General features: G+C 50.0%; 10 protein-coding genes across 10 annotated transcripts; 3 read left to right on the top strand and 7 right to left on the bottom strand.

Annotated features, from left to right (window-relative positions):
• Nucleotides 1-48: 48 nt before the first annotated feature.
• N7462_011706 (NADH dehydrogenase [ubiquinone] 1 alpha subcomplex subunit 1) lies at nucleotides 49-596 on the top strand (the record flags this gene model as incomplete). Its single annotated transcript, XM_057083420.1, has 5 exons — nucleotides 49-96; nucleotides 148-240; nucleotides 320-323; nucleotides 410-504; nucleotides 576-596. 5 exons carry the CDS (start codon nucleotides 49-51, stop codon nucleotides 594-596), a joined length of 261 nt encoding a protein of 86 aa, XP_056927833.1.
• Nucleotides 597-748: 152 nt separating this feature from the next.
• N7462_011707 (arylamine N-acetyltransferase family protein) lies at nucleotides 749-1,826 on the bottom strand (the record flags this gene model as incomplete). The annotated part of the gene is made up of 3 exons (XM_057083421.1): nucleotides 749-1,255; nucleotides 1,312-1,357; nucleotides 1,423-1,826. 3 exons carry the CDS (start codon nucleotides 1,824-1,826, stop codon nucleotides 749-751), a joined length of 957 nt encoding a protein of 318 aa, XP_056927834.1.
• Nucleotides 1,827-2,334: 508 nt separating this feature from the next.
• Nucleotides 2,335-4,202, bottom strand: N7462_011708 (putative methionine permease; the record flags this gene model as incomplete). The annotated part of the gene is made up of 4 exons (XM_057083422.1): nucleotides 2,335-2,473; nucleotides 2,524-2,924; nucleotides 2,977-3,705; nucleotides 3,768-4,202. 4 exons carry the CDS (start codon nucleotides 4,200-4,202, stop codon nucleotides 2,335-2,337), a joined length of 1,704 nt encoding a protein of 567 aa, XP_056927835.1.
• Nucleotides 4,203-5,210: 1,008 nt separating this feature from the next.
• On the bottom strand, nucleotides 5,211-6,009 carry N7462_011709 (sugar O-acetyltransferase; the record flags this gene model as incomplete). Its single annotated transcript, XM_057083423.1, has 3 exons — nucleotides 5,211-5,297; nucleotides 5,355-5,754; nucleotides 5,849-6,009. The coding sequence occupies 3 exons, from the start codon at nucleotides 6,007-6,009 to the stop codon at nucleotides 5,211-5,213; spliced, it is 648 nt and encodes a 215-aa protein (XP_056927836.1).
• Nucleotides 6,010-6,556: 547 nt separating this feature from the next.
• N7462_011710 (uncharacterized protein) lies at nucleotides 6,557-8,439 on the bottom strand (the record flags this gene model as incomplete). Its single annotated transcript, XM_057083424.1, is given in 2 exon segments — nucleotides 6,557-7,074; nucleotides 7,086-8,439. 2 exon segments carry the CDS (start codon nucleotides 8,437-8,439, stop codon nucleotides 6,557-6,559), a joined length of 1,872 nt encoding a protein of 623 aa, XP_056927837.1.
• Nucleotides 8,440-9,019: 580 nt separating this feature from the next.
• On the bottom strand, nucleotides 9,020-10,180 carry N7462_011711 (uncharacterized protein; the record flags this gene model as incomplete). The annotated part of the gene is made up of 1 exon (XM_057083425.1): nucleotides 9,020-10,180. One exon carries the CDS (start codon nucleotides 10,178-10,180, stop codon nucleotides 9,020-9,022), a length of 1,161 nt encoding a protein of 386 aa, XP_056927838.1.
• Nucleotides 10,181-11,237: 1,057 nt separating this feature from the next.
• Nucleotides 11,238-12,182, top strand: N7462_011712 (aromatic alcohol reductase; the record flags this gene model as incomplete). Its single annotated transcript, XM_057083426.1, has 1 exon — nucleotides 11,238-12,182. One exon carries the CDS (start codon nucleotides 11,238-11,240, stop codon nucleotides 12,180-12,182), a length of 945 nt encoding a protein of 314 aa, XP_056927839.1.
• Nucleotides 12,183-13,146: 964 nt separating this feature from the next.
• Nucleotides 13,147-13,795, top strand: N7462_011713 (uncharacterized protein; the record flags this gene model as incomplete). The annotated part of the gene is made up of 2 exons (XM_057083427.1): nucleotides 13,147-13,314; nucleotides 13,382-13,795. The coding sequence occupies 2 exons, from the start codon at nucleotides 13,147-13,149 to the stop codon at nucleotides 13,793-13,795; spliced, it is 582 nt and encodes a 193-aa protein (XP_056927840.1).
• A 1,223-nt stretch (nucleotides 13,796-15,018) lies between these two features.
• On the bottom strand, nucleotides 15,019-17,265 carry N7462_011714 (uncharacterized protein; the record flags this gene model as incomplete). The annotated part of the gene is made up of 1 exon (XM_057083428.1): nucleotides 15,019-17,265. One exon carries the CDS (start codon nucleotides 17,263-17,265, stop codon nucleotides 15,019-15,021), a length of 2,247 nt encoding a protein of 748 aa, XP_056927841.1.
• A 2,946-nt stretch (nucleotides 17,266-20,211) lies between these two features.
• N7462_011715 (uncharacterized protein) lies at nucleotides 20,212-22,329 on the bottom strand (the record flags this gene model as incomplete). The annotated part of the gene is made up of 1 exon (XM_057083429.1): nucleotides 20,212-22,329. One exon carries the CDS (start codon nucleotides 22,327-22,329, stop codon nucleotides 20,212-20,214), a length of 2,118 nt encoding a protein of 705 aa, XP_056927842.1.
• Between the last annotated feature and the right edge of the window lie 1,213 nt (nucleotides 22,330-23,542).

Consider the following 23,542-nt stretch of genomic DNA (forward strand, 5'->3'; position numbering starts at 1 on the left):
AATTGCCTTTCTCTGGTCCCTTCTTTCTACCTCTCGCGACTGTTCACTATGGGCGTCCCCTTCGAGGCTCTGCTCCCTTACGGGATTATTATGGGTGTACGTTCATTCGCCAATTCCTTCCAGAGCTATGGCTGACACCCACCACAGATGTTTGGCGTCACCGGCGGTGGCCTGTACCTTGTCAAGCGTTTTGCCAATGAGGGCAAGAAGCCCCGCTGGAACCGTGACCTTTGGGACCGAGTAAGTCACTTCCCTTCCAAACCGCAATCGGCTATGATCGGGAACTCGGTGCAGAATGTGTCGGCTAACTTTCTCACAGCAAAGTATGTTACAGGCATTTCACCCCAGACGAGACGGACCTACATGAGCCCCATTGGCCAGATACTAACCTGACACCTTCAACCCTCAGTGATGGAGCGCGACCTGCGGATCACCGGTACTATGCGTGGACAATCCAGCAACCACCAGGCACCCCCCGGATTCGATGTCAGCAACCCGTGGAAGGTACGTTAACGATGCGACTGCATGAAAGAAAAACTACAGTGGAAGAAGCCAAATACTGACTCAAGCTCCAGATCGAGAAGCGGATTTTCTAGTTCAAAAATTGCAACGTCTCTTTATCTATCATGTCTGCGTCTCCCGTTTGTTCCTCGATCATTATACATACCTTCCTCCGCAATTTCTAGAAATGTCGATGTACTATACCATTGAGCACCTCTTCTCTTCCGGTAGTTCCCGCCCGCCGCTCCTACTTGAGCTCGGAGGATAAGCCCTGAATACCCTGGATTTCACTCTCACGGAAATGCATGTCGAAGTACTTTGCCAGTGCCGTCACCCGGTCTTCTTCATTGTGCAGCACTTTCAAAATTTCTGTTATGCCGTGGACTCGTCGTTTGACTTCTTTTCCAGATATGATGTCTTGCCCGATAATCTCTTGCCCGCTCGGGTCTAAGGTCATCCGCGTGCAGACAAAGATTTGAGTAAACCAGCTAGTGCGCTTCTGGCTGACTGTAAAGTTCATCACATCAAAGTCCTGCGGTAGAAACTCGGTCTCGGAGAAGCAGATGTGAGGCAGCCACTTGCTCTCCGGGTTGTATCTGGTCTGGTAAATCCAGATCTTCTGCGACTGATCAACGAACTCGGGAATACTCTCCTTCACCAGGCGCATCTCAGACGGGGCGATGCATGCAGCAGTTGCACCGTCCCGGAGAGGCAACGGCGCGGTAGCGTTCTGGTTGCCGAATCCAACATCGACCTAATCGGAGGGGTTAGAACGAGAGCGATGTAGACAGCTTAAAGAAGCCCACTGACCATATATTTCTCTCCATTGAGAATCACCATCAGGACCATGTGCCCTCTGTATAGATATACATCATTAGCTCCCCATATTTGAACCATTTAGGCACGGAACCCTCGGCGTACAAAGGTAAATATTGCCCGTTATCCACCCCGGTGGCGGTGGCAAAGCTCACCCTCCCTCCCGTGGCATACACGAAGTACCCCAGGGACCGGAGAATGATGGAAAATATTCCGTTCATCTCCATACAATACCCATCCAAGCGACGTTCCACAATCTTCTCGAACAGCTGATCAGGGTTCAAAGTAATGGTGTGGTGCTGAGAATAATGAAGGCCGGAATTCCCCCAGGGGATAGAAGCGAGATGGCGCCTCTGGAGATTTCCCAATGTGCCCAGGGCATCTGCCTCGATTCGTTGGCGGACATCTTGTATAAGACTCTCGCTATTCTTGGCAGAAGGGACATATCGAATACGTTTCAGGTAGGCCTCGACCTGAGAGTCGGTATATGTTGGTGGGAGGGGTACCATATTGCGTTTGCACTGCTATTTTCCTGTGGATGGGTCGTGGAAGGTGTATATCGTTTCAGCGGTATCTGATGTGAGTACCTCAACGAGTCTTAGAACAGATATGTATAATTCGAATCTCAGACCTGGTCACTCTGCCTCTTGAGGTGCGGTAATGGTACAGACTTGCAACTCCTCGATGACCAATAACTAGCGATCCCCACATCATCCGCCACCGATCCTTCCGACTGTTCCCCGCGGGGGTTCAGTGGAAGGGTGGCATCCGCAACAGCAAAGAGACATGATTATTGATTTATTTTTAATAGGCCAACGTACAGGAGATATAGATCCTTGATTGGCAGTAAATACTCATTGGAATTGAGAAAAGGCTCGCTATTGATCTCACAAAGGTTTGCAAAATATATATGTGTGTGTTTATCCAATTCGGTGGGGCAGTGTACATTCTCTCCGTCATAGCAACGTAGATTCGAACTCTATGATTCAAACGATTCAAAAACTTCAAACGCAACCATTAAGTGTTATAAGATCGAATAATTTGAATGAGGCTGGTACCATCATTCAATGTCTTCTCTGCCTCCTCCAACTTGTATCCTCCCCAACGCGGAAGAAGTACGGTCCAGACATACCAGTATAACACGGCGAAGAGAATGCTTATATCACTGATTAGCTCCGTTACAATATAATGGAGATGAAAACTTACACCATGATCCCGACAATGGCATATGTGGCGTAGAAGAAGTCCACATCCCCCTGCCAATTGGGAGGTGGCACGAAAGGCGCCGCTAACAAGGCCAGACAAACTACAATACGCAGCCAGACAGCAGGAAGCCAAGCTCTGAACGGTCGGACTCGACTAGGCTCTCTGTAGCGCAATATCAATAGCCCAACGCTGATTGCGAGTGCGAATATCTGGCCTGGATACCCTTCCACGTCTAGAATGAAATTGTAGACATCCTGCTGTGGAGGCAGGGCAATCACCAAAAGGGACGGGACATAATGCACCAAAAGTCCGCCAAGAGGTGTCCCAAATGGCCGCGAAGACGATAGGAGATCCTGCCATGGCAAGAAGCCCTGTCGGGCGATTTCTTGATTGACTCGTGCCTGGACGGTCTTCAGTATGCGTGTGATAGTCTGAGCAAAAAGGATGGCATACCAGTGCAAAAGTGACCACCATAACGTTACCAGCAGCCGAGATAGCAATCGCAAGTGGAAGCAGTGTCCTCCCAACATGGTTCCCAAATAACCGCTCGAATAGTAGTGCAGCCACCAACTCCCCACTGTTTTTGATATCGTCTAGCGGGACGACAAGTAAGTAAGAAACATTGGCAAGGAAATACAGACCACCGGCCGTCAATAGAGCAGATGGACAGACGGTTTTCAACGTCCGAACCGGGTTATGCACTTCATTGAGCACATTGTTGATATTACTTAGCCCAGCATATGAATACATGACTTTAAAAAGAGAAGTTGAAAGCAAGCTCCAACTCCAATTTGATCCTTCCCATAACTTATTCCAAGAGATATGACTGGTAGCCTTTGTTACTGGGATTATCTGATGTGAGTTGCCAAAGACCTGGAGAAGCAGAACCCAAACACCTGTCAGGGACATGGCACCGATCAAGAAGATCTTGACCCAGCCCAACGCATTCTGGATCAGAATACCAGTCTTCATAAAGCAGCCATGAATTATGGTGATCACGGTTAAAAGCCCGACGGCAAGTGTCTTATGTTGGAGATCGGTCGGTTCGACGCTGAATGCGAATAAAGTGTACTTGGCAAAAATAATGCAATTGCTGGCCGTGAAACCAAGAACCACGGCCTGTACCGCGATCAGCGTGGACGCCAGGAATCTTGGTCGGGGATAGGTATACTCCAGGTACACCTGCAGCAAGATGATCTTAGTGGGTGCCTCTATCAGCAGCGAAGCGAACCGGAAAGATCTACCTTATCTCCTCCCGACCGAGGAAGCATGCATCCGAATTCCATCGAGACGGCGAGCCCACACGCCGCTAGGATGGTGCCCATGACCCATACTAGAAAGGTTAATCCGATGCTGCCGGCGGACTTCACGATGGATCCTGGTGTTGCGAAGATGCCGCTACCAATAACCCGTGACACCACGAGAATGTATGCGCTGCTCCAGCTGAGGCTTTTCCCATTTCCCACTCCAGGGAGTGTGTCGGGATACACCCGCGAAGAGACCGATCGAGCATCACTGAGCGGTACAACTGGCCTGCCATTTTGATGACCAGAATCCAATAAGGGCTGTGTTTCATTATGTTCCATCGTCCTGGTCCCTGAGCTTGTTGCGTCGTAGCCCGCAAATGTACCTAGTAAGTCATTTGTTTCGGGGAGAAGATCCCATGAAGGTAAATCCATGGTCCGAGAGGAGCAGAGCCGAAGCAGGAGGGATATCTGCTTTAAAGACCCGAATCGCCGTGATGGATCATGCTTGGAAATCACAAGGCATTTGGCCAGGCACGTCATTTGGGCTGAATGTTAGGTGTTCCATCCTTGCGTGACAGCTGACGGGACGGCGAACCAACGCATCCGCATGGCGAGACGCATTTCAGAAGTACTCCCATCCGGAACGAAGCAAAATAGCATGATTGATTTTCCAGTCGCGAGTATTGGCTGGGCGCGGTGCAGTTGTTGTCTCGTTAAAGCGGTGTGACGCTTCTTCATCCAACAGAGGGGCTGATCTATAGCTTATCTCACGGAAACAAGCCGATCGGCAATCAAATCCCCATGGACAAATGTCCACGTTTAATTTATTTTTGTGCTATCTACAAGAAGCTAAGGCGTACACTGATTGCTTTTGAGTTCTACCTTTCATACGTCTTGGAAGGCAAGGAAAACGGCACACGACATCCACATGTATCGGGGTGACGGTTGTGTATCGCGATTTCAGATTGTTAATATCCGCAATAACGAAATGGAACAGGCTCTTATGTCATATTCTATCATCTAGTTATATAGAGCCAAAGATAAAGCACCAAAGGTTTTCTCGCAACCGAGAGCCAGTCCTCCAAGTAAACTTGAAAAGGAACCCCATAGGGCATTTGACTTGGATGATAGCATAGCCAAAAAATTCAAAAGGGGGAAAATTCGGCATCTTTGGTTATGCGTCGTTGATCACAGACTAGGCTAAAGGAGCTAATTGCCTTAAAAGTAGCTCACTGTGGACGAGAGACCATTGTTTGGATGGCAAAAAAAAACCTGCAGATGACGTGCCTTGGTTGCATACCTGCTTAGACTGTATAGTTGGAAAATCATTATGGGTGTCTTTCTGGAATGGCAGTTGCAAAGAGGGAGGTGAAGAAGAGAGATACGGCAGTTTCGAACATGAATGTTCAGAAAATGGACCTATCACAGCTGGTGTGACAGTCATTGCTGCTCCGGATCCATTGAGGTCTCGATTCGACGAATGACTCGGGCGGGATTGCCGGCAACAAAGTGAAATGCCGGAACGTCCTGATTGGTGTCAGTTCAAGCCCAGGAATGAGCGCCAGTTATGTCGGGGTCGCGAACCTTTGTCACGACTGAGCCTGCTCCAACCGTGCTGCCTTTCCCAATGCGTACCCCAGCAAGGATGGTCGCACTCCCGCCAATCCATACATCGTCCTCGATGTGGATCTCCTTACCAGCCTCCGGTCCTTTCAACCCTTGCCTGACAGCCGGATCCATCGGATGCGTGGCTCCGTATAGACAGACATTAGGCCCAAAGAGTACCCGCTCGCCAATTGTGATGAGACAAGTATCCAGAACAAGAAGATTGAAGTTCAGAAAAGTGCCCTTGCCGACCTTGAAATTGAGTCCATGGTCGATCGAAATGGGCCCATCCACGAACGGGTCCGTTTCTTCGAAAAGATCTTCATCTTGCTTCGGATCTGGGTTGACTGGCGGCAAAGGACGTGTGTCACCAACAATGCTGTTATCCGCATAGTCAGTAAAGTCTTCCCATTCGGCCTGCACTTTCTCTCCTGGCTATCCTGCGATGACTTAGGCCATTTTCTGATGCTTACTTTCTCCATAATGCCACCTTGCAACGTCGAGAAGTCGATCCCGCAGCATTGAATGCCTCGCAAGCCTGCTTGCATCGTGTTCTGTTCGCCTGTAGATCTTCGTCCCAAGCCCAGTACAACTCGCCCCGGAGCATTTTCTGCCACTCCTTGGAATGCGCCATTATTCACAATGATTTGGGGCACGAGGGTTGGCGTTGAAGGTCCCGGTCCCAATAATGAAAAGAAGTTTATAAAGACAAGGTTAATACAATGTCAATTCTTTGAAGACAACAGGTTATTGACCGAGCCTTTTATTGCTCGAAACAAAGAATCTCGGTGGGGTTCGGGACGGCGGCCTCATTGACCCAATATGGTAGTTGAGCCAGCCGCACCAAAGACCTGACGCCACGATCCACAAGATATGTCATTGATGGGACCTTCTTTTTGCGAGTCTGTGGGCAGGGGTCTTGGCATCATTTCAGAGTGGTTTGAGGTCTCATGCCGTGTTATATATACTTTTTTGAATTTCATTAGGTAGTGGGCGTTCGGTCTGGTGCCAAGATGCGTCGAGACTATGATGACGATCCCTCGAAGAGAGCATGCAGATGACTGTATAATAAGTTATTTATATAAGAATACGTCTACAATGATTGCGTTTGATTTTTTGAAGGTGGCACATTTCATTAGAATACAAATCTTGCAAGCCGATCGTGGCTTAACGCCTATATATCATCCATACAATCTGTCAGACTCGTCGTCATCAAGGGGAAGGATACCACGAGCCGGCCACCCAGGCCGTCGGTACTTCCTTAAATCGTATCCCCCGAGCTCCGTAATATCTAGATTATCAGTGTCCAGCTGGATTTTGGCCTGATGGCATAAATTCCCAGAAATGCGACAGTACCAGAAGCCTCTGAGCCGAGGGCACTCCAAGTCAACCAAGAGACTGGGATGCTCCTGTCCATCCTGTCTGTCCCCCCAATAAAAATCTGGTTTCACAAGTAGAACATCCAGATCTACGGCTGCTTCTCGATCAATGCAAAAGAAACATACGGGGGGCGCACCGTCGTGGCGATAGATAGTCCACAGGATGTTCCAGATATCGTCCAGTGTTCCGTCCTCCTCGGATTCCCACGGAATGCGACAAATTTCGAAATCTTCATTGAACTGCCCGAAGTCGTCGGTGCGAAGTTCCATTTGAATCGCCTCATCTTCTTGTGTGGTCAAATGCTTAGTGAGATAGAAGGCTGGGAGCCACTCATATTCGTCTCCATGGGGTTCACAAGCCTCCCAGGGGGAGGATCGTGATAGAATGGCATGTCTGGATGGTGCAGAAATTCTATCTCCCTAATGTCGGGCGAAATCCCCCGCGCAAGATAATAGGCGATTGTAGGTGTCTTCCACGGGTTGAAATCAATCATCTTGTTGAATGTCATCCGGGCCGTAAATAGCGGCTCGTTTGACCGACAGTATCCAAATTCTCCAGAATCAATATCGTCTCCTTCCCTGAGTGGGCTGAGAAGAAAATAGATGGGCATGCTTCGTGTTCTCTTGGAATCATCGAGGTGCCTTAGATGATATTGCCTGAAGAAGTTCACGATATGTCGACGAGACTTGATCTGGTGTCGATCGAGGGGAATCAATTCTACCGTCGTATCCTTAGGCCGCTCCTGCCATTCCTCGTTGAGGTGGGGACAGTTGCAGATGGGAGCATCGCACTTCAATATCGTATCTTTGGAAGGAATTTTGAAGCGTTTCGTCACGGCATTCTGGATAATAGCATGTGTTCTCTCAATTTCCTCTGGTGTCGCGTGAAAGAAAAGAAAAATGTGAATATGCTGCAAGCTTTGTGGACGTTGCCAAATTGGCATCTCGGGAACCGCATCTTTGTGATGTTCTACACGAGAAAAGATGTCCATTATCAGCTCCGCCGGGAGTAATTTGGCGGACAGAGCTGTCAGCACGGAATCCGTATACTCTTTCCGACCCCATGAATTGGCAGTGTCAGGAGTCAAAATTTGGTGATCCGGATCGTGAAGAACCATGCCAAACGTGTCCCAGAAAAAACCGTCGCGTGAATCCTCTTCCTTGTCAACTTGAGTAAACCAATCGCTGGATAGATTGCCGAGTTGCTTTTCGTCCCCGAGTTCCGTGTTCGTGCGCCGAGCGGATACTCGAAGCCGGGGTGGGTCACCAGGGCGGCCTGCACCCGAGGGAAGCGTTGCTTCTGTGGCGATCATGACCACCGAGATAGCATGATCTTCGCCTAATCGACATTTACCTGTCACTTGGCGCTTGGTAAGCTCATCTGCGACGATGAACCCGGTCCAATCGGCTTGATACAGCAGAACCGCAATTGCATATAGATTGCTCTGGCTGTCCACACGCGGGCCTTGCGTTGCAAAGGATTGAAGCAAAGCTCGAGCCGGAGTCCAAGTCAGGATCTCAGCGGGTTCCTCCAAGGCCGTTTGGTAGTGGTTGATTAGTTTCTGTTGGGCGGAATGGTCCAACTCTGTGAGGTTGACAATCAACAATTGTTTGTTTCCCTCTGCATCCCTTTTGAAAGTTGGAGGCTGATTGGATGGTTTCGCGAAATGATCGGACGATGACATTTTGGCAGGTGTGGATCTCCAATGCTGACACCAATTGTGCCTCCTGTCCATTCATGTATGTTTACCCCCTGTTCGCTCAGGAATTGGCTGGGCTGAAGAGAAAATCAAGGAGGCGCGAGAGTTCCGGCTTAACACGTTCGTGTTCGCTAAGGGTTCGGAGGGCACGAAGTGGAGCACTCCAGTCTATCAGTGGTTAGTGTATGTGGATCGGTAAGAGCCTCCGAGAATCACGATAAGGAACCCTGCGTTGACCGCTGACGAGTAGAACATTTGATGCTATATAATTAGTCAAAAGGATGGGTACTGAATAATAATTCAAGTTCCAAAAGAAATTGATGCTCCAAGACACGATGCGATGTGTTTAATGCTCATCATAAATTCCCATTCGTTATGTACATATATTCCCAATTTCCCAAGCATATCCAGAACCCAGCATATCGTAGACGCTCAAGCAATAAATGAAAACAATCCTATAGGTGCACGAAGCCCATCAAATCAAGTACAGTGACCGTGGGGCATTGGAAATCAAAAACAGAAGAGATAAAAAGAAAGGTAACACAAGAGAACAATCGGACCAAGATTACGAATATCTGGTCTCGTCACCCTCGCTGTCACTCAAGCTATCACGGCGGCGACGGCCTTTTCCATCCCGGCGGTAGCCTTTGGTCAAGCCTGGAATGGGGTGGTGGTAGCTCTTCGTACCCGAATCTTCGGTGTCGACATTCGAATACTGGTACTCGGATCGGCTTCCGGCAGACGAGAAATCGAGCGGTTCGGTGTAGCCGCCAGGGACCGAGCGACGATCCTTTTTGCGGGGGCTGCTGGTTCGAGAAGAAGGCGCAGAAGGAGGTGCAGCACTGCGATGACGTTCACGATTGGGCCGACGAGAATGGCGACGAGTAGAAGGATCGCGCAAATGATGCTCTTCGGTGGCCTGGCTGAGGACGTCTTCGCTGCCAGCAGTGAAGGAGAAGCCGGAGGGATTGCGTTTGCGAGAGCGACGGGGTTTTTCGTAGGCGTAGTCACGGACTTCGCTCATTTCACTTTGCTGATAGTGAGTGGGCGCGGCCGAGGAATCATAGTCGCTGCCGTGATACGTGCCATCCGCCTCGCGGTTCATGCCACCAATGCGAGCAGGTTTCTCTTCCCGGTAGGCGCGCACGTCCGCATCAGCTTCACCCTCCCAGTGCTCGTCCTTGTTGCGACGGAGCAGCTTTTCGCGGAAATTGCGCTTTTTCTTTCTCGGTTTCTCATCAGAGATGGTGGTTGCGGTCTCCGTGTAGGTACCAGTCTCATCCGTATATGTGTAGCCATCATCACTGTAACCTTTACCGACGATACTCCCGCCGCCTAGCTTCGTACTCTTAGTAGCATTAGTGAGCGTCCGGCCATCTGGGCCTTTTCGACGCAGAACAGTCGACTTGTAGTCCTCCCAATCTCCTTTACGCCAGACAAAGCCGCCGTTCTTGGCCCAGAAGAAGAACCAAATACAGGCGAGCACAAATGCAAGCCCGATAATGGCAAAGAGGGCCATGAGGCCCTGCATTTTGATGCTATTCGGGCTGACAGTCCCTTTGCCATAGGTGACCTTTGTCGATGTTGTAGTGGAGTCAGATCGAGGGGTCAGGATGTTCAACGTGGCAGTGGATAAAGCGTCAAGAGGAATGTCTTGAGTGGGATCCCGAGCTTCCAGTGACAAGAGAGCCGCGGGGAATTCCCCGACCGGTAGCACTGGAGCCATCGTGCACGATTCGAGTGGTCAAGAGCGCGTGGCTCAGGACGGGACTCTGGAAGAATGTTAGCAAACGCAACGCATTCTTAGGAAAGAATGGAAGCCTACCTCGAATCAAATGATCTGCGCCAGATCTAGATGAGTGAATTCCGATATGGAGAGCTTATGAATGGAAAAATTGAGCAGAAGCACGACGTAATGTACCTGGGCAGGTGTCAGTCGAATCTGAAGAGATGGAGATGGGAAGATACCAAGCCAGCGATAATGAGCGCTCGAGGTGTATCTAGAAATGGGGAGGTTGGAGGAGGCTGGGGGGCGTGTTTACTGTCCGGGTTGCCCCACCAACGAGGGCCGCTGCGCCCCACGAAGTTGGAGCCTCAGGCCACAAATCGAGTTCGCATCATGTGACCTGGCCTTGGTCGGACAAGAAGGATGCTAATAGTAGGAGTTGTTGCTCGTAAGATATTTGTATCCTTCTGTGGAAGACAGCTCCATCGTAGAATATATTTAAATTTAAAGAAGCTTGCTAGGAGGCAGGTTCATGGCCTGTCGTTGTAGAGGCTACAGCTATGGCCGTGGAATATATGACCTTGTCGACGTGTACTTAAGAAAGCTGTTATACCTCGAGGCTAGAGCTTTGAAAAGTCAGAAAGGCGTGTTTGCAGAAGAAATAGAAGCTTTTTGACGCTAGTTTGAAATGGATAGGCAATGCTCATCAGCAGAAAAACCGATATGTCAAATGTGCTTCCTCGGCCTTATAGATCGAATCATCACTGCCGCCGCAAATGGTACGTAGCTCGATTTTCTTTAGTCCACGGACCCAGCATTCATTGATTCCGTCTTAACCCTAGCACTCGGAGACATTATTTTCGAAGCCAAGCCTGCATCTCACTTTCATTGGCCCAAACCTATCACTTGGCGGTGTTTGTCGTGGGCCCGGGTAGATTACCAAGCACGCATACGAACAGGCCAGCGACAGCGAGCCTTGTTGAAGAAGGATATATAAGAACAAGTGTTGCAGCTGAAAAAATCTAGTAAATTTATATCTAGAGGTGAGCCGTCCAAAATGTCTTCCACCTACAAAGTTCTGGTCATTGGCGCTGGCGAACTCGGTATTCAAGTGCTTCGATGCTTGGTCTATCATCCGCGCTCGGCGGAGGTGGCGGTTTTACTACGCCCAGCCAGTCTCACTTCAACCAATCCTTCCCAGAAGAAAAAGGCCGACACTCTGAGGCAATGGGGGATCCAATTTGTCGCTGGCGATATCGTCGCAGACTCGGAACAAACCCTGACCGCCGTTTTTGCTGGCTATGATCTCGTCATCGGGTGTACTGGATTCGTCTCAGGCAAAGGAACCCAACTTAAACAGACTCGAGCGGTACTGGCGGCTGGCATTCCACGATACATCCCATGGCAGTTTGGCGTGGACTACGATGCCATCGGGCGTGGCTCGCCCCAGGATGTCTTCGATGAACAGCTGGATGTCCGTGAATTGCTTCGATCCCAATCAAAAACGCGCTGGGCAATCGTTTCAACAGGCATGTTCACCAGCTTCCTATTTGAGCCGTCTTTTGGTGTAGTAGATCTGAAGGAGGCAACCGTTTGCGCCCTCGGAAGCCTAGAAAATCGAGTCACAGTCACTACACCGGAGGACATTGGGAGATTCACTGCCGAAATTGTCCTAGGCCACGATAGCGAAGCGCTGTTTGCTGGCCAGCCCATTTTCGTCGGCGGAGACACCCTCAATTATGAAGAGGTGGCACAAATTGTGGAAAAAGTTACTCAAATGCCAATTCGGCGAACAGTCTTTTCAACTACCGATGCAATTGCTGCTCTAGCGGAAGACCCTGATAATTCACAACTCAAGTATCAAGCGGTATTCGGTCAAGGTCGTGGTGTAGCTTGGGAGCTGTCGGCGACATGGAACTGGCAACGTGCATTACGTGCAACAACTGCCGAGCAATGGGCACTAGAGAACTTGACAGAGGCCAGTTCACTCAGTATAGCCTAAGCATAGGTTTTTCTGGCATATTGAGTTTTTCCTAAACTTCATGAAGTTGGGAATATCAGTCAGAAAAATGAGCTTGGAAATAACGCTGATTCGCAGCTTAGAGCGCTGCTGACCAGTCTCATCCAGAGCACCGAGATAGCGAGTTTTACATTGACGCATCCTACGCAAGAGTAAATGTCAGGAGAGCAGAACGGAAATGCTAATACCAATACCACACCTAAAGTCCTTCCAAGTTTTTGCTTCCGCTTCCCCGCTCTCTACGATACTGATGCCATATGTCAGTGTTGCAATACCCCACCGATCTGCTTTCATCCATAACTCTAATGTCTTATAATAGAGATCATAATGTGCCACTCAACAATGGAATTGTGCGAAAAGCCAATGGAACCGGGTACATTTTCCTACAACTCATCCGCTGTGAGCGGAGAATCTGCCAGGATCAGGGAATTGGGAGCGAGATCTGCACCCTGCCTCGGTTCCAAAACGGTTAAAGTGGGCTTGACAATGCCATGGTATCATTGACTCAAGAACATCAAACTTTCTTAAACTTTCTTCAGAACCATGACTCCGGTCGGACTTCCAAGCTCTATGGTCTCCTTATTTAGAAGCTTTCCAATGCTCTGAATAGTTACAGTAGTTTGAGTATTAAGCAGCTATTTTTCAAAAATCATCTCTCGTATGGGTCCTCTCGAGCCATCCTCGAGTGGCTCAATGCAAAGTCTCCGCCGATTCTTTGCTAGAGTAGGTGATAGCACGGACCACGTTCTGGGCCCAATGGTTTGGGGTTTGGCCCCCTATGAGTATTTCATCCCCTCTTTGGCCCCCAGATTCGTTAGCTTGAATATGAAAAGGGGGCCGTGTTCATAGGGCATATTGGCTTAAGGTGTCAGGATGGATAATAAAATAATAAGATCTGCTTCTGCAGAATCCTGCAAATGCCAATCCTTTGGCTCTGTCCTGCATGATGTCCGATTCTTCAGATGGCGGCTATATCGCCGACCGGGGTACTCAATTGATGATAGAAATATGGGTCTTAACATCTTTGGCAGTCATCACGGTCATTTTGAGATTCTCTAGTCGTGGAATGAGAGGGAAATTTGGCTGGGATGATTTTCTCATCTTCTTCTCTTTGGTAGAGTCCCTCATTCACACTCCTTGTGGAAATCACGGGAAGCCCACCTACTGATAGACGTACATAGCTATGCTTCCTGGGATGCTCCATCTGTCTTACCTTTCTCTGTGTGAATCATGGTGAGCGACACCTTGATGATCTACAACGAGTAGATGGCACGCGCGGTGTGGACAAGATCAAGTTGTATGCGTGGATTGGCTCGGCCTTCGGAACTATAGGCCTTGTAGCGGGAAAGGTTTCCATCGCAACTCTTCTACTTTCAATACTCGGCCATACAAACTGGCTTCTTTACAAGGCCTTTCTTTGGGTATTTTGCATTGGCCTGGCTGTCCCTGTCAGTACCGCATATGCTATCTTCGGGCTTGTTCAATGTTCGCCGCCTGCTGCGCTATGGGATAGTAGCGTTAAAGGAACGTGCGTCCAACAGAAAGTGGTTGCAGACTACGGAGCTTTCACGGGTTGTAGGTCACCTCGGGCCTAATCGAAATATGAGTTAGCAATGCTAACTCAAGAGACAGCTTACTGTACATTCGTCGATATTTGTCTCGCCCTCCTTCCTGCAACAATCTTTTTTCAACTACAGATAACCGTAGTTGAAAAATGGCAACTGAGCATGGTCTTTGCCTTGAATATTCTGTTAGTACATAGTCGCCATTCTTCCTTCGATATGAGGTTGTTCCTAATACAAAGACGAAGCACCTCAATTTGCTCGGCCATGAAAACATACTATCTTACAAACGAAGCTCACCAAACGGACTTCACCTGGGCCTCATACAATGTCTATATCTGGCACACGGCTGAACTATTTGCAATCATATTCTGCGGCACAATACCGACTCTAAAACCCATTCTCGACATGTTTCGCTGCCCTCAACTATTTGGATCATGGCGATCGAGATCATCATCTAAAACCAGCTCAAAATCCCAATCTGAAAACAGTGGTGGTATGCGGATACATTCGATACCTGCCTACGGCAGAGAGAACTTCCGGTGGCGTGAAGCCGATCGTGAAACCGATCGAGATTCGGCACGCGTATTAATGGGAAAGAGGTCTGATGATTCATTAATTGACGACCATTTATGAGTCTCGAGGAAATCGACCATAGAAGTACAATTATGAGTAGCCTCGTATAAGCAAGTATATGAATAAATGCGCATTTAAGCCTCATATAATTCTTTAGACGGCACTTTTAAGTAGAGGATCGGTGGCATTCTTCTGAGTGTCCTTTGTAGATAGATCCTTAGCCCTTCTTCTCTCGGGACTATTATGTAGAATATTATTTGACCTAAAACTTATATAGCCGGGCCCAAGACTGAACTCCGCAAGTATGAAAGTGCATGTCCAGAGAATCTGGATAGCTCCTATACACTTTAGAGGCTGTGCCTTTTACAGTCCACTTAAGACCTTCAGGGCCTATTTTTCTACAGCTGATTTTATCTTCTAGTCCACGTAAGATGTCATTTAGAGTTGGGAGTTGGGGCTTAGAAAAACATTTTATTCGAAATAACCATGGCACAAAAGATAGATCGCATGGTGCCCCTGGAATTAAGCAACAGAAACAGGGTATATGGGCAACTCACATTGGTACTCACCCTGCCCTCCGCAAAAAGCCCGCGCGTTCAACTTAATAGTACGAAAAAAGGACTGATCATTCTGAGAAAGTCACCTCAACTAAGGAAAAGGTCGATGTTTTAGGCTAATCACTACCATTGAGCACGTTGCTCACCGAGTTGGTTAGAAAGCTGCGCCGGAGTCTCACTCAAACCCTCATTTAAGTTGTTCAGAGCAGTCTCAAAGTCCAAATCTTCCAAGGTCCAATCGACGCCAACACCTAGATTTGAGGTAAATGATCTCAGATTGGCTTGATCAAAAATTACCTCCGGGGTAGGAGCCAGGATTTGCGGACCATTTGGGGGAAATTGTAACTCATATGCTGTCCTGGTTAGCACATCCAGGCTTCCCGGCTCCTCTAGGACGGGGGGTAGAAAGGTTGGGGTATTTATGGCAAGATTCGTCTTGAAAGCTGCAGAGGTTAATACACCTAAATTTTTCGATGGCTCATTACTTGACACCGTGGTTTGGTGGTGCTCAGTGGGAGGCGCGACAAGCTCGGGATTCCAGGTGGTAGGAACTAGCTGTGTGAGACTGGCATCGTGATCTGCAAATTCGGCTTGCATAGGGCTCACATCCTGCGTAGGGCCGGTCGGCCAGACCTGATTCAAGCCAAAGGTTGGGCTGCACAAGCTTTGCTCCGAATAATTTGCGCTCCATAATGGAGATACTGTGGCCCCATTAGCACGATGGGACAAAAAGTGAGCATAACAAGTGCTGTCAAGACTTGGGACTCTCAAACTGGGTTGACTGGCACTGAGGTCATCACCGGTGAGGTTGGCACTTCGAATAATGATAGTAAAGCTGGGCCGCACCAACATTTCGTTTGGCTGAGTAGAGTGGCAGCGAATATGAGGATAATGTGTACTAATAGCCCTCTCAAATGTCGATTTGATGTTAAATCCCGTGATCCTGGTCTCCCCGATCTGAGGTGCCATCATCTCATCGAGGATTACGGTATCTAGTGGTCTGGGGTTCAGCCAAAGTCGGTCCCCTTCGTTAAGATAACCTTCACTCATCATGTTCACTCGGAAATTGTCAAACTGAGCCATGGTAATGCTAGCTGCATTGATCCAATCTCCTTCAGGGCTTCGATCCATGGGATTGCTAGGATTTGGCAGAAAGTCACTACATCGGAATACCAGGGGTTGTGTAGGATTCTCCGCCCGAATGACTTGAATATCACAATCCGGGATCACAGATGGACGAGAGTAAATGAATGGACTTACCTGCGCCCCCCACTGCTGCTCATGTTGAGGTATGACCAATTGCGCGGAGTGTTGCTGATAGGACTGCCCTAGCAAATTTTCTTGTGGAAGATACTGCCCAGAAGCCTCATCCTGAGGAATATTCTCCTGCTGAGGCTGCTGAACTTGATACATTGGACATTCACTTGAAAGAGACGGAATGACTTGAGGGGCTTGAGACTGAAATAGTAGCTCTTCGTGCTGTGCTAAACGCGGGACAGATGGCTGTTGAAAAATATCACGCTTTGTCCGAGAAGCATTGGGGATTTTTCGACGATCCGAAGGAAATTTCTGTGACTTTGGTTCGGATACACATCCCACAGAATGACGATGTGATGGTTGAAGACATAGATTCGGTGAGACGCGGTGCTCTTCCTTGGTCAAGTGCCTATCCTGGGACTGTTGTTGGTTAGGCAGCTGAGGATGGAACTGATTCATCTGTGGGAGTAGTTGAGGTTTTGACGAGTGTTGCGGGGCCAGAAATTTTGCATGGTCCTGAGGAACCGTTTGTAGTTGCTCGTGCATATCATCCTCCCATAATTCCGGACACAGTCGCGGAATTGTAACCCTCCGCTGACGCATGCGCTCCTCATACAGCTTGAGCTGAGTCGGAGTAGGCTGCTCCAGGAGATGAGGCTGTGGAAGCTGTAAACCAAGGCGGCGCAGCTCATCGGCTGGAGGATAGCCCATCATCTGCATGACGCGGTCCTTCTCACGGTCATTCCATTCCTTTGTGTGGGATTGCCAGTGACGTCGGAACTTTTCACGGAGCGTGTTTTGGATGAGACGACAGGTCTGCCACATATAGTCGACTCGGATGTCCTCGTCTGGCACAGCGTCAATGACGCATTCCGGAACTGCTGAGGCGCGCTCAACAAGAAGGTTGCGGAGGAACTTGGCGTGACAGCGAGACATCAGCATGCCTTGAACCTCGCCATCGTAACTAAAGCCCGTAGCAGTCTCGAACCAAGCATCCTGAAGGAGTTGACGGAAATATAGCTGCGACGGCTCATCGTAGAGCAGGTCGAGTATTGACCAAGCCTGGAACAGTGTCTTCAACTTCACAGTCTCGGCGGAGAAGATGACTGGCATACTGTCGGATTGGAAAAGACTTGAGTTGGATCAAATACGTTGGGTTCAATATCGCTTGTGGGTGCCAAGTGGTGTTTGAAAATCTCAAGATACTAATCATGAACAAATCAGAGATTCTAGAGAACAGACAGTCGATGGAAGGGTGAGGGGCTTATGTAGTCGAGACTCGGATATGAAGTCGGCGTGGGTTCCTTTTTTCCAACCTACAAGTCGATTTGAACAAAGAGGACAAAGGCTTTGGTTCGACGGAACAAAGTGACAACAAAGTAGAAGACAAGACGGCAAGGCATTATGCAAACCACAAGGGCTGATTGAACTCTAAAATATCCGTTAATTATGGGCGACACTTACCAGCAAGCCGTTTGATGGCTTCTTATCGAGTTAAACCCCAAACCCTCAAGTTTTACTTTACTTCACACAGCCACTGAATGTCAATAGAACCAAGAAGCAAAGAATTATTGGTCTTAAAATTTGACCTGTCAAAATTTAGAGGTGAATTTTAATTTCCAGATGGATATGTCCAGATTCACTTCAGATTTACTCAAAGTGAGTACTGGTAACTAGCTCTATATCATCATCCATCACTCTTCAATCTGCATTGTATCTCCTACAAATGCTTCAACTTAATAGCGCCCCTTTGTTGCAACCGACACAGCAGCAGCTACTGTATGTGCCATTGAAGGATCGTCAGAGACACTGATCGTCGTCATTTATAGACCCTTACTTTATCGGAAACAGGTTCTTTCTCAGGTGGAGTGGGCATCTCTCCTGACAGTGCACCGAAGATGATCTCTGCCTTGACAGACCACGAGGATGAAATGTTAAGAGCGGATTTTATGCCATGTTCGACAGCAAGTATGAAGTGTGAGTGCTGCAGGCTAGCACCAAGACCTTCTAAATCAAGGGGAGTCTCAAAGCTTCATTTGATGCATGGCATTGGAGTGCTCGGCAAAGCCCTCAAACACCGTGACAGGGAACTTGGGAAACCTCCCACGCAGTTTCTCGATGGCTGTTTGGTCTTCGAAGACGGAGATCTATCAAATATTAGTCTCGCATGTGAGAAGTTATAGGCAACAGTGTCGCTACACGTACAGTCCCATAGGCATCTCGAAATGACTGAGAACAATCCTCGTTGCGCTTTGAATTCTCTTCGCTCTAGTTCTTGAGGATAGATAACTTTGCAGCGGCAATCACAGCGTCCCGAAACCTCTTGTGCTCCCTGCCGAGGGCGACGAGGATTCGGGTACTCTGCATATTCCATGATGAAGGGCAGCTTGGGATGACTTCATTCACAATCTCAATAATTCGATCATCAGAGACCGAAACGTCGACAGGAAGGCAATCAAATCAAGCAGAGGACTTGGAAGGAGCTAAACGGCATGAGCTCGGGTCTGGTGAGTGTGATGGCATATGTTACCATATTCAAGGAGCCGAAGCGCCCCTCTGGTCACCCGCCTATTGACTTTAGACACTGGGAGCCCTATACTCTCAGTTCATTGTTCAGGGTCATCAACGCCGCTGTATCGGGAGGTGTTTGCGGCGCGCCAATTGGGGACTTGGTCGTGTGTTACGGTGCTTACGAGGCTAGCTTCTTAGGAAAGATTTGGCTCCAAGAATATGGATTACGAGATACATAAATCAGCACAGATCGCTAAAGGATCGCCCGGGGGGGGGGGGGGGGGTATAATATTGCAGACCATAGGCAGACGCAGCGAAGGGACTGGCTCTCAGAACTGTCAATAGTCACGAAAGATATATAGGGTATGAATGAGACTAAGCCGCCGTGTTACGTTGAAATACAAACGCAAACCTACTGATACGCACATAGGGACTTAAATCAAGCACACGAGTACCGGCCATAGATACCAGAAGAAAAAAAAAAGGAGGCTGCATATAGGTCCAAAGAAAAAGAGGAAGAAAAGACCAGAAGAGATTCCAAAGAAGAAGATGACCTGGTGTTGAGACATGGGCATGACAAGTAAAACTAAAATAAACAGGAAGGGGGATGACACGAGATAAAAATAAGACGGCTGGGTATGTGGGGGGTATAATCTCTCTCCTCTCCAAAGTCAACTCGGAGCCCGGAGTGCATAAACCAAAGGTAACCAAATGCAGGGCCGCTTTTGACATCGACAAGGATAGGACATGATGGGCAACATAGAAGGGGAGACATAAAACATAAAATGGGAAAGGCAGGGGCACATGGACATGAGAAGAAGAAGCTATACATGGAGCGCTGGTAACATCCAATCAAATCCATCATCACGCAAAGCACATCAGAATCGAACTTGTCATCGCAGGTCATCAGAATCGTACAATCATATCACCGTAACGGGAGGTCCTGAACCTGTTGGCGTCGACGACCCCACCACAAGCCCCCCAGTTCCCACATCCAATATCCGGGTTACCATCCCACGTTCCAGATTCCCATCGAGAATTGAATCAAGATCAGACCCAAGGAATGTAGGATGTCCCAGGACGGTTGGAGAGGATCCGAGTTCGTAGTAACGGGGTCGCGTTCCAACATCTCGGCTCCCAAGCAAGAGATAGCAATTGCAAACGCACACAAAAAACCCAGAGAATCCTCCCAGTCCGACAGGGACAGGTCAGGAACCTCTCGCTATCCGACCTTTTGGGTCAGTGCAGCGAAGGTCCGCCAAACCTGAACGCTTTGCTCGAACATGATCATTTTTTCCGGTTCCAACCACAAGACCCGCCAGGCAAAACGCAAACATAAGGCATGAGATATATAAAAAAAAAAAGAGAAAAAGAATCCAAATCCCAACCAACTTTTTGACAAAAATTATCCCGCCCGCTTTTGTTGATGCAGGGCACAAGGCATACAAGACGAAATATAATCCCAGAAAAAGAGGGAAAAAAAACGAGAAACAAATCATCATTCGACCACAGATGGGGAAATGTCAAGGATAGCGTAGTGATCCAGGATCATGCCCGGTATCGAGACTGTCCGTAGTTGGACCGACTGGACCGGCGAATACCACGTTCAGAAAGGCGATCCTCGGGATGACGTGGTACGTCCTCGATTTCCCGACGAGTGGTGCGTCCCGTCTGATCGGAGTACGAGGAGCCGGAGTGGTACTTCTTGGGCTGTCTGCTGCCAGCGATCGAGAAATGCACCCCGCCGGTTTCGCCGGTACGGATGTTGATCGACTTGCCGGCAACAGCCTCTTCAGTGAATCCAATCGTCATTCCATTCAGAGTGAGAGACATGTTCTTGTTCTCGCCATTGCCGCTGCCGCCGCTGCTGTGCGACGGACTCTTCTGGCTGCCGTTGTCGCTCGCTGCACCAGTGGCCATCTTCGGGATTAGCGTCTCTGAGGATGGTGGCATTGGAGGGACGCCGTCCCGGCCCGATTGTTGAGCCTGGTAGCGTTCGACTTCGCGTTCACGGTCTTCCAGACCACGACTGTTATCATGATCTGCGTAGTAATAGTCTTGCGGGTGCCGGAGGGCGCTCTCCACTGTCATGTGAGCTCCCCGGTTGGCGTCACCATATTCCCTGGATCGTCTGGTCTCTCGAACACTCTGGCTACGCTCAGGCATTCTGCCATCCCTAGAAAGACGGTGACTAACCTCCGGCGGCAGCGCCGCAGCAACATCGGTCATGTCGAATGGTCGTTGACGTCTCTGCGAAGGAATGGCATTGGTGGTTTGAGATTTGCGTGGTTCGGGTCGTTTGGCTTGATGCAGGTGAACTTGAGGCGCTGATTTCTTCGGAGGCGGCGGAGGCGGCGGTGGCATCCGGTAGAAGTCCTCATCTGCTTCTTGCTGCCTAGGCTTGACGGGGCCCCGGCCCCGAGGTACCTCGCGAGCGACTTCTCGAGAAATATCTCGGCGGTCATCGCGACGAGGCTCTCGGTGGTACTCGCGGGTCTCTCGGTGATATTCGCGGGGCTCTTGGTGATACTCGCGGGGCTCTCGGTGGTACTCGCGAGACTCTCGGTGGTAGTCGCGGGGTACCTCCCGAGATGACCAGCGATCCATCGACTCGCCTTCATCCTGCCAGTCCGAGAACCCCTCTAGCGGCGGGTGTCCGTATACCGAGGACGAACGACGAGCCCGAGACCGGGACAGGTCTCGATGGCGGGATTGAGACCGTTCCCGGGGGTACTCCGAAGGGGCACCATACTCCGAGCCTTCAAAGTACGAACCTGCCCCGAACGAAGAGGAGAAGGCTTGGTTGGCATAGGCGGATGATGAGAGTGGAGGACCATGGAAACCCGGGTCGTAGGCATAGACCGGCTGCTGTTGCTGCGGGGGGTGATGGTTGTACATGGGAAGTGGTGGTGGTCCCATGATGGGCATCGCACCCCCACCATGATAGCTGATCGGTCGTTCAGTGTGATACATGCCGTTTCTGTAAGAGCCGGAGCGGGCTCGACCACCGGCGGGACGATGGAATTCGGCAATGGGGTACGGATAGCCGGCCGTTTGGGGGGAGGCCGGAGGGTAATCCGGGACCGGAGGCCGGCTGAGATGGAATGCTTGCGAAGGATAGTCCATGGCTCGGGGGTCAATGGGGGTTGGGGCTTGCTGATAATAAGGGGCCGTCCCGTCGTGGTAGGGGGACTCGGTATACGGGCGAGTATGGGCCGCAGAATCTCGTCGACGGGGCTTGGACGGCGACCTTTGCACGTGAGCATGATGGTGGGCGGAGCCCGGATAGGCACCCATCTGCATCTTCTCAGCGCGCTCTGGCCGGGCTCGATCCTTGTCCTTGGGGCGTTCTTTGCGGCTGGAACTTTTTCTGGTGAGGTCGGTTCGCTGCTTGGGCAGGTCCTGCTTAAGAGCGACGGGGGGACTTTTGCCGCCTGACGGGCCAGATTGGGTGCTGTTGACCGTGGCGGTGGTGCGACTAGAATATCCTGAGTCACTGGCGCCGTCGATCAGCGGCTCCGCTGGGAATCTGAGATCCAACCTGGAGAGTTTGGCAGCCGTATTGGCTGTGGTATTGGCCGATTGCCGGCTATCGGGTACGACGTCAAGAGAGTCTTCGTCATAATCCTCCACGAAGGCCGCTTGGGGGACTTTGCCCGCAGCCATGGCGTGCTGCACGGCCGGAAAGCGTGGGAACTGGGCGCCGGTCCCTAGAGAGAAGAGGGGAAAACAGGTTGGCTTCCGTTTGGGGAAGAAAAGTAGAAACGCGGTGGGTTGTTGCTTACCCACCGGGCAGCAAAAGGAACTGGCAGACTTACAGCAAGCCACGACCGGCACAGGTCCAACCCAAACGATGACTCAAACGCAGAACTCGTGCTTTTGGGTCGGGACTAGGGTCGTACTTGTTTGTCCAGGTATTTTTGTTGCCGTCCCTTTTGGAGGGAACGGATTTGAGGGGCGGGGGGGGAGGGGGGGGGGGGGCGAGGTTGGGCGTAGATTTGGGGTTGGGTGCCGTACAATTGTTTACTCCTCCACACGTCGTGAGCGATTCCACAAGCACGGACTTGGGATGTCTGGACGACTAGATGGCAAGAGGATATCTAGACCACCAACCCAATGGCTCGATAGTGTGTCTCACTCTTTCTCTCCTCCACTCACTCGCAGTGTTTGTTGCCTCGCACCAGACTTCTCGCTGGGAGGGGTTTTTTTTCGGACTGGTCTCTTTTTTTTTGGCTGCGCACCCAATCTACGCAGGCTTGTCGCCAAGAGGGAAGGCGGACCTGCCGATCGCAGGAGAGGGGCGATGGCAGGCGTAATCAGGATCTGTCAGCGAGCGGAGAGTGCGAACGGATGTCCAGAATACACTGTCTCCATCTGAAAGTGGGAAATTGGGCGGGCAGTGACGAGAGGGGTTGGTAGACGGTCGGGCGGCCGTTTCGTTGGGCGTGGATGCGGTCGTCGTGGGGCCGGGTTGCAACTGGCGCTGGGCCGATCAGTGGTGGGCTACAACGCAGCTGCAGAATAGCCCAGCAGAGTCCCGAAACGCGCTGGGTTCGGCCTGACGGTGGGGTTTTGGAAGGAGAAAAGAAGGGTGGGAGAAGTGTGGAGTAGACGATAAAGGCCGGGAGGGGTGATAAGAGCCGCCAGAGAGCGTGAGAGTAAGAGAGTAAGAGAGAGAGGGAGAGAGAGAGAGAAAGAGAGAGCAAGACGGGGAGAGGAACGAGGAAGAAGAAGAACTGGAGAAGAACTGAAGAAGACCTGAAGAAGAAACGAGGACGATCAAAGGCCACACAAACTCAAAAAACAACCAAAAATGATAATCCACTGATAATATCCGCAATAGAGCTCTTCGAAAAAGAAAACGAATAATAGAGGATTT

This window comes from Penicillium macrosclerotiorum (assembly GCF_028827735.1).
Source record: "Penicillium macrosclerotiorum strain IBT 26536 chromosome Unknown utg000014l_segment0_segment0, whole genome shotgun sequence".
NCBI lineage: Eukaryota > Fungi > Ascomycota > Eurotiomycetes > Eurotiales > Aspergillaceae > Penicillium > Penicillium macrosclerotiorum.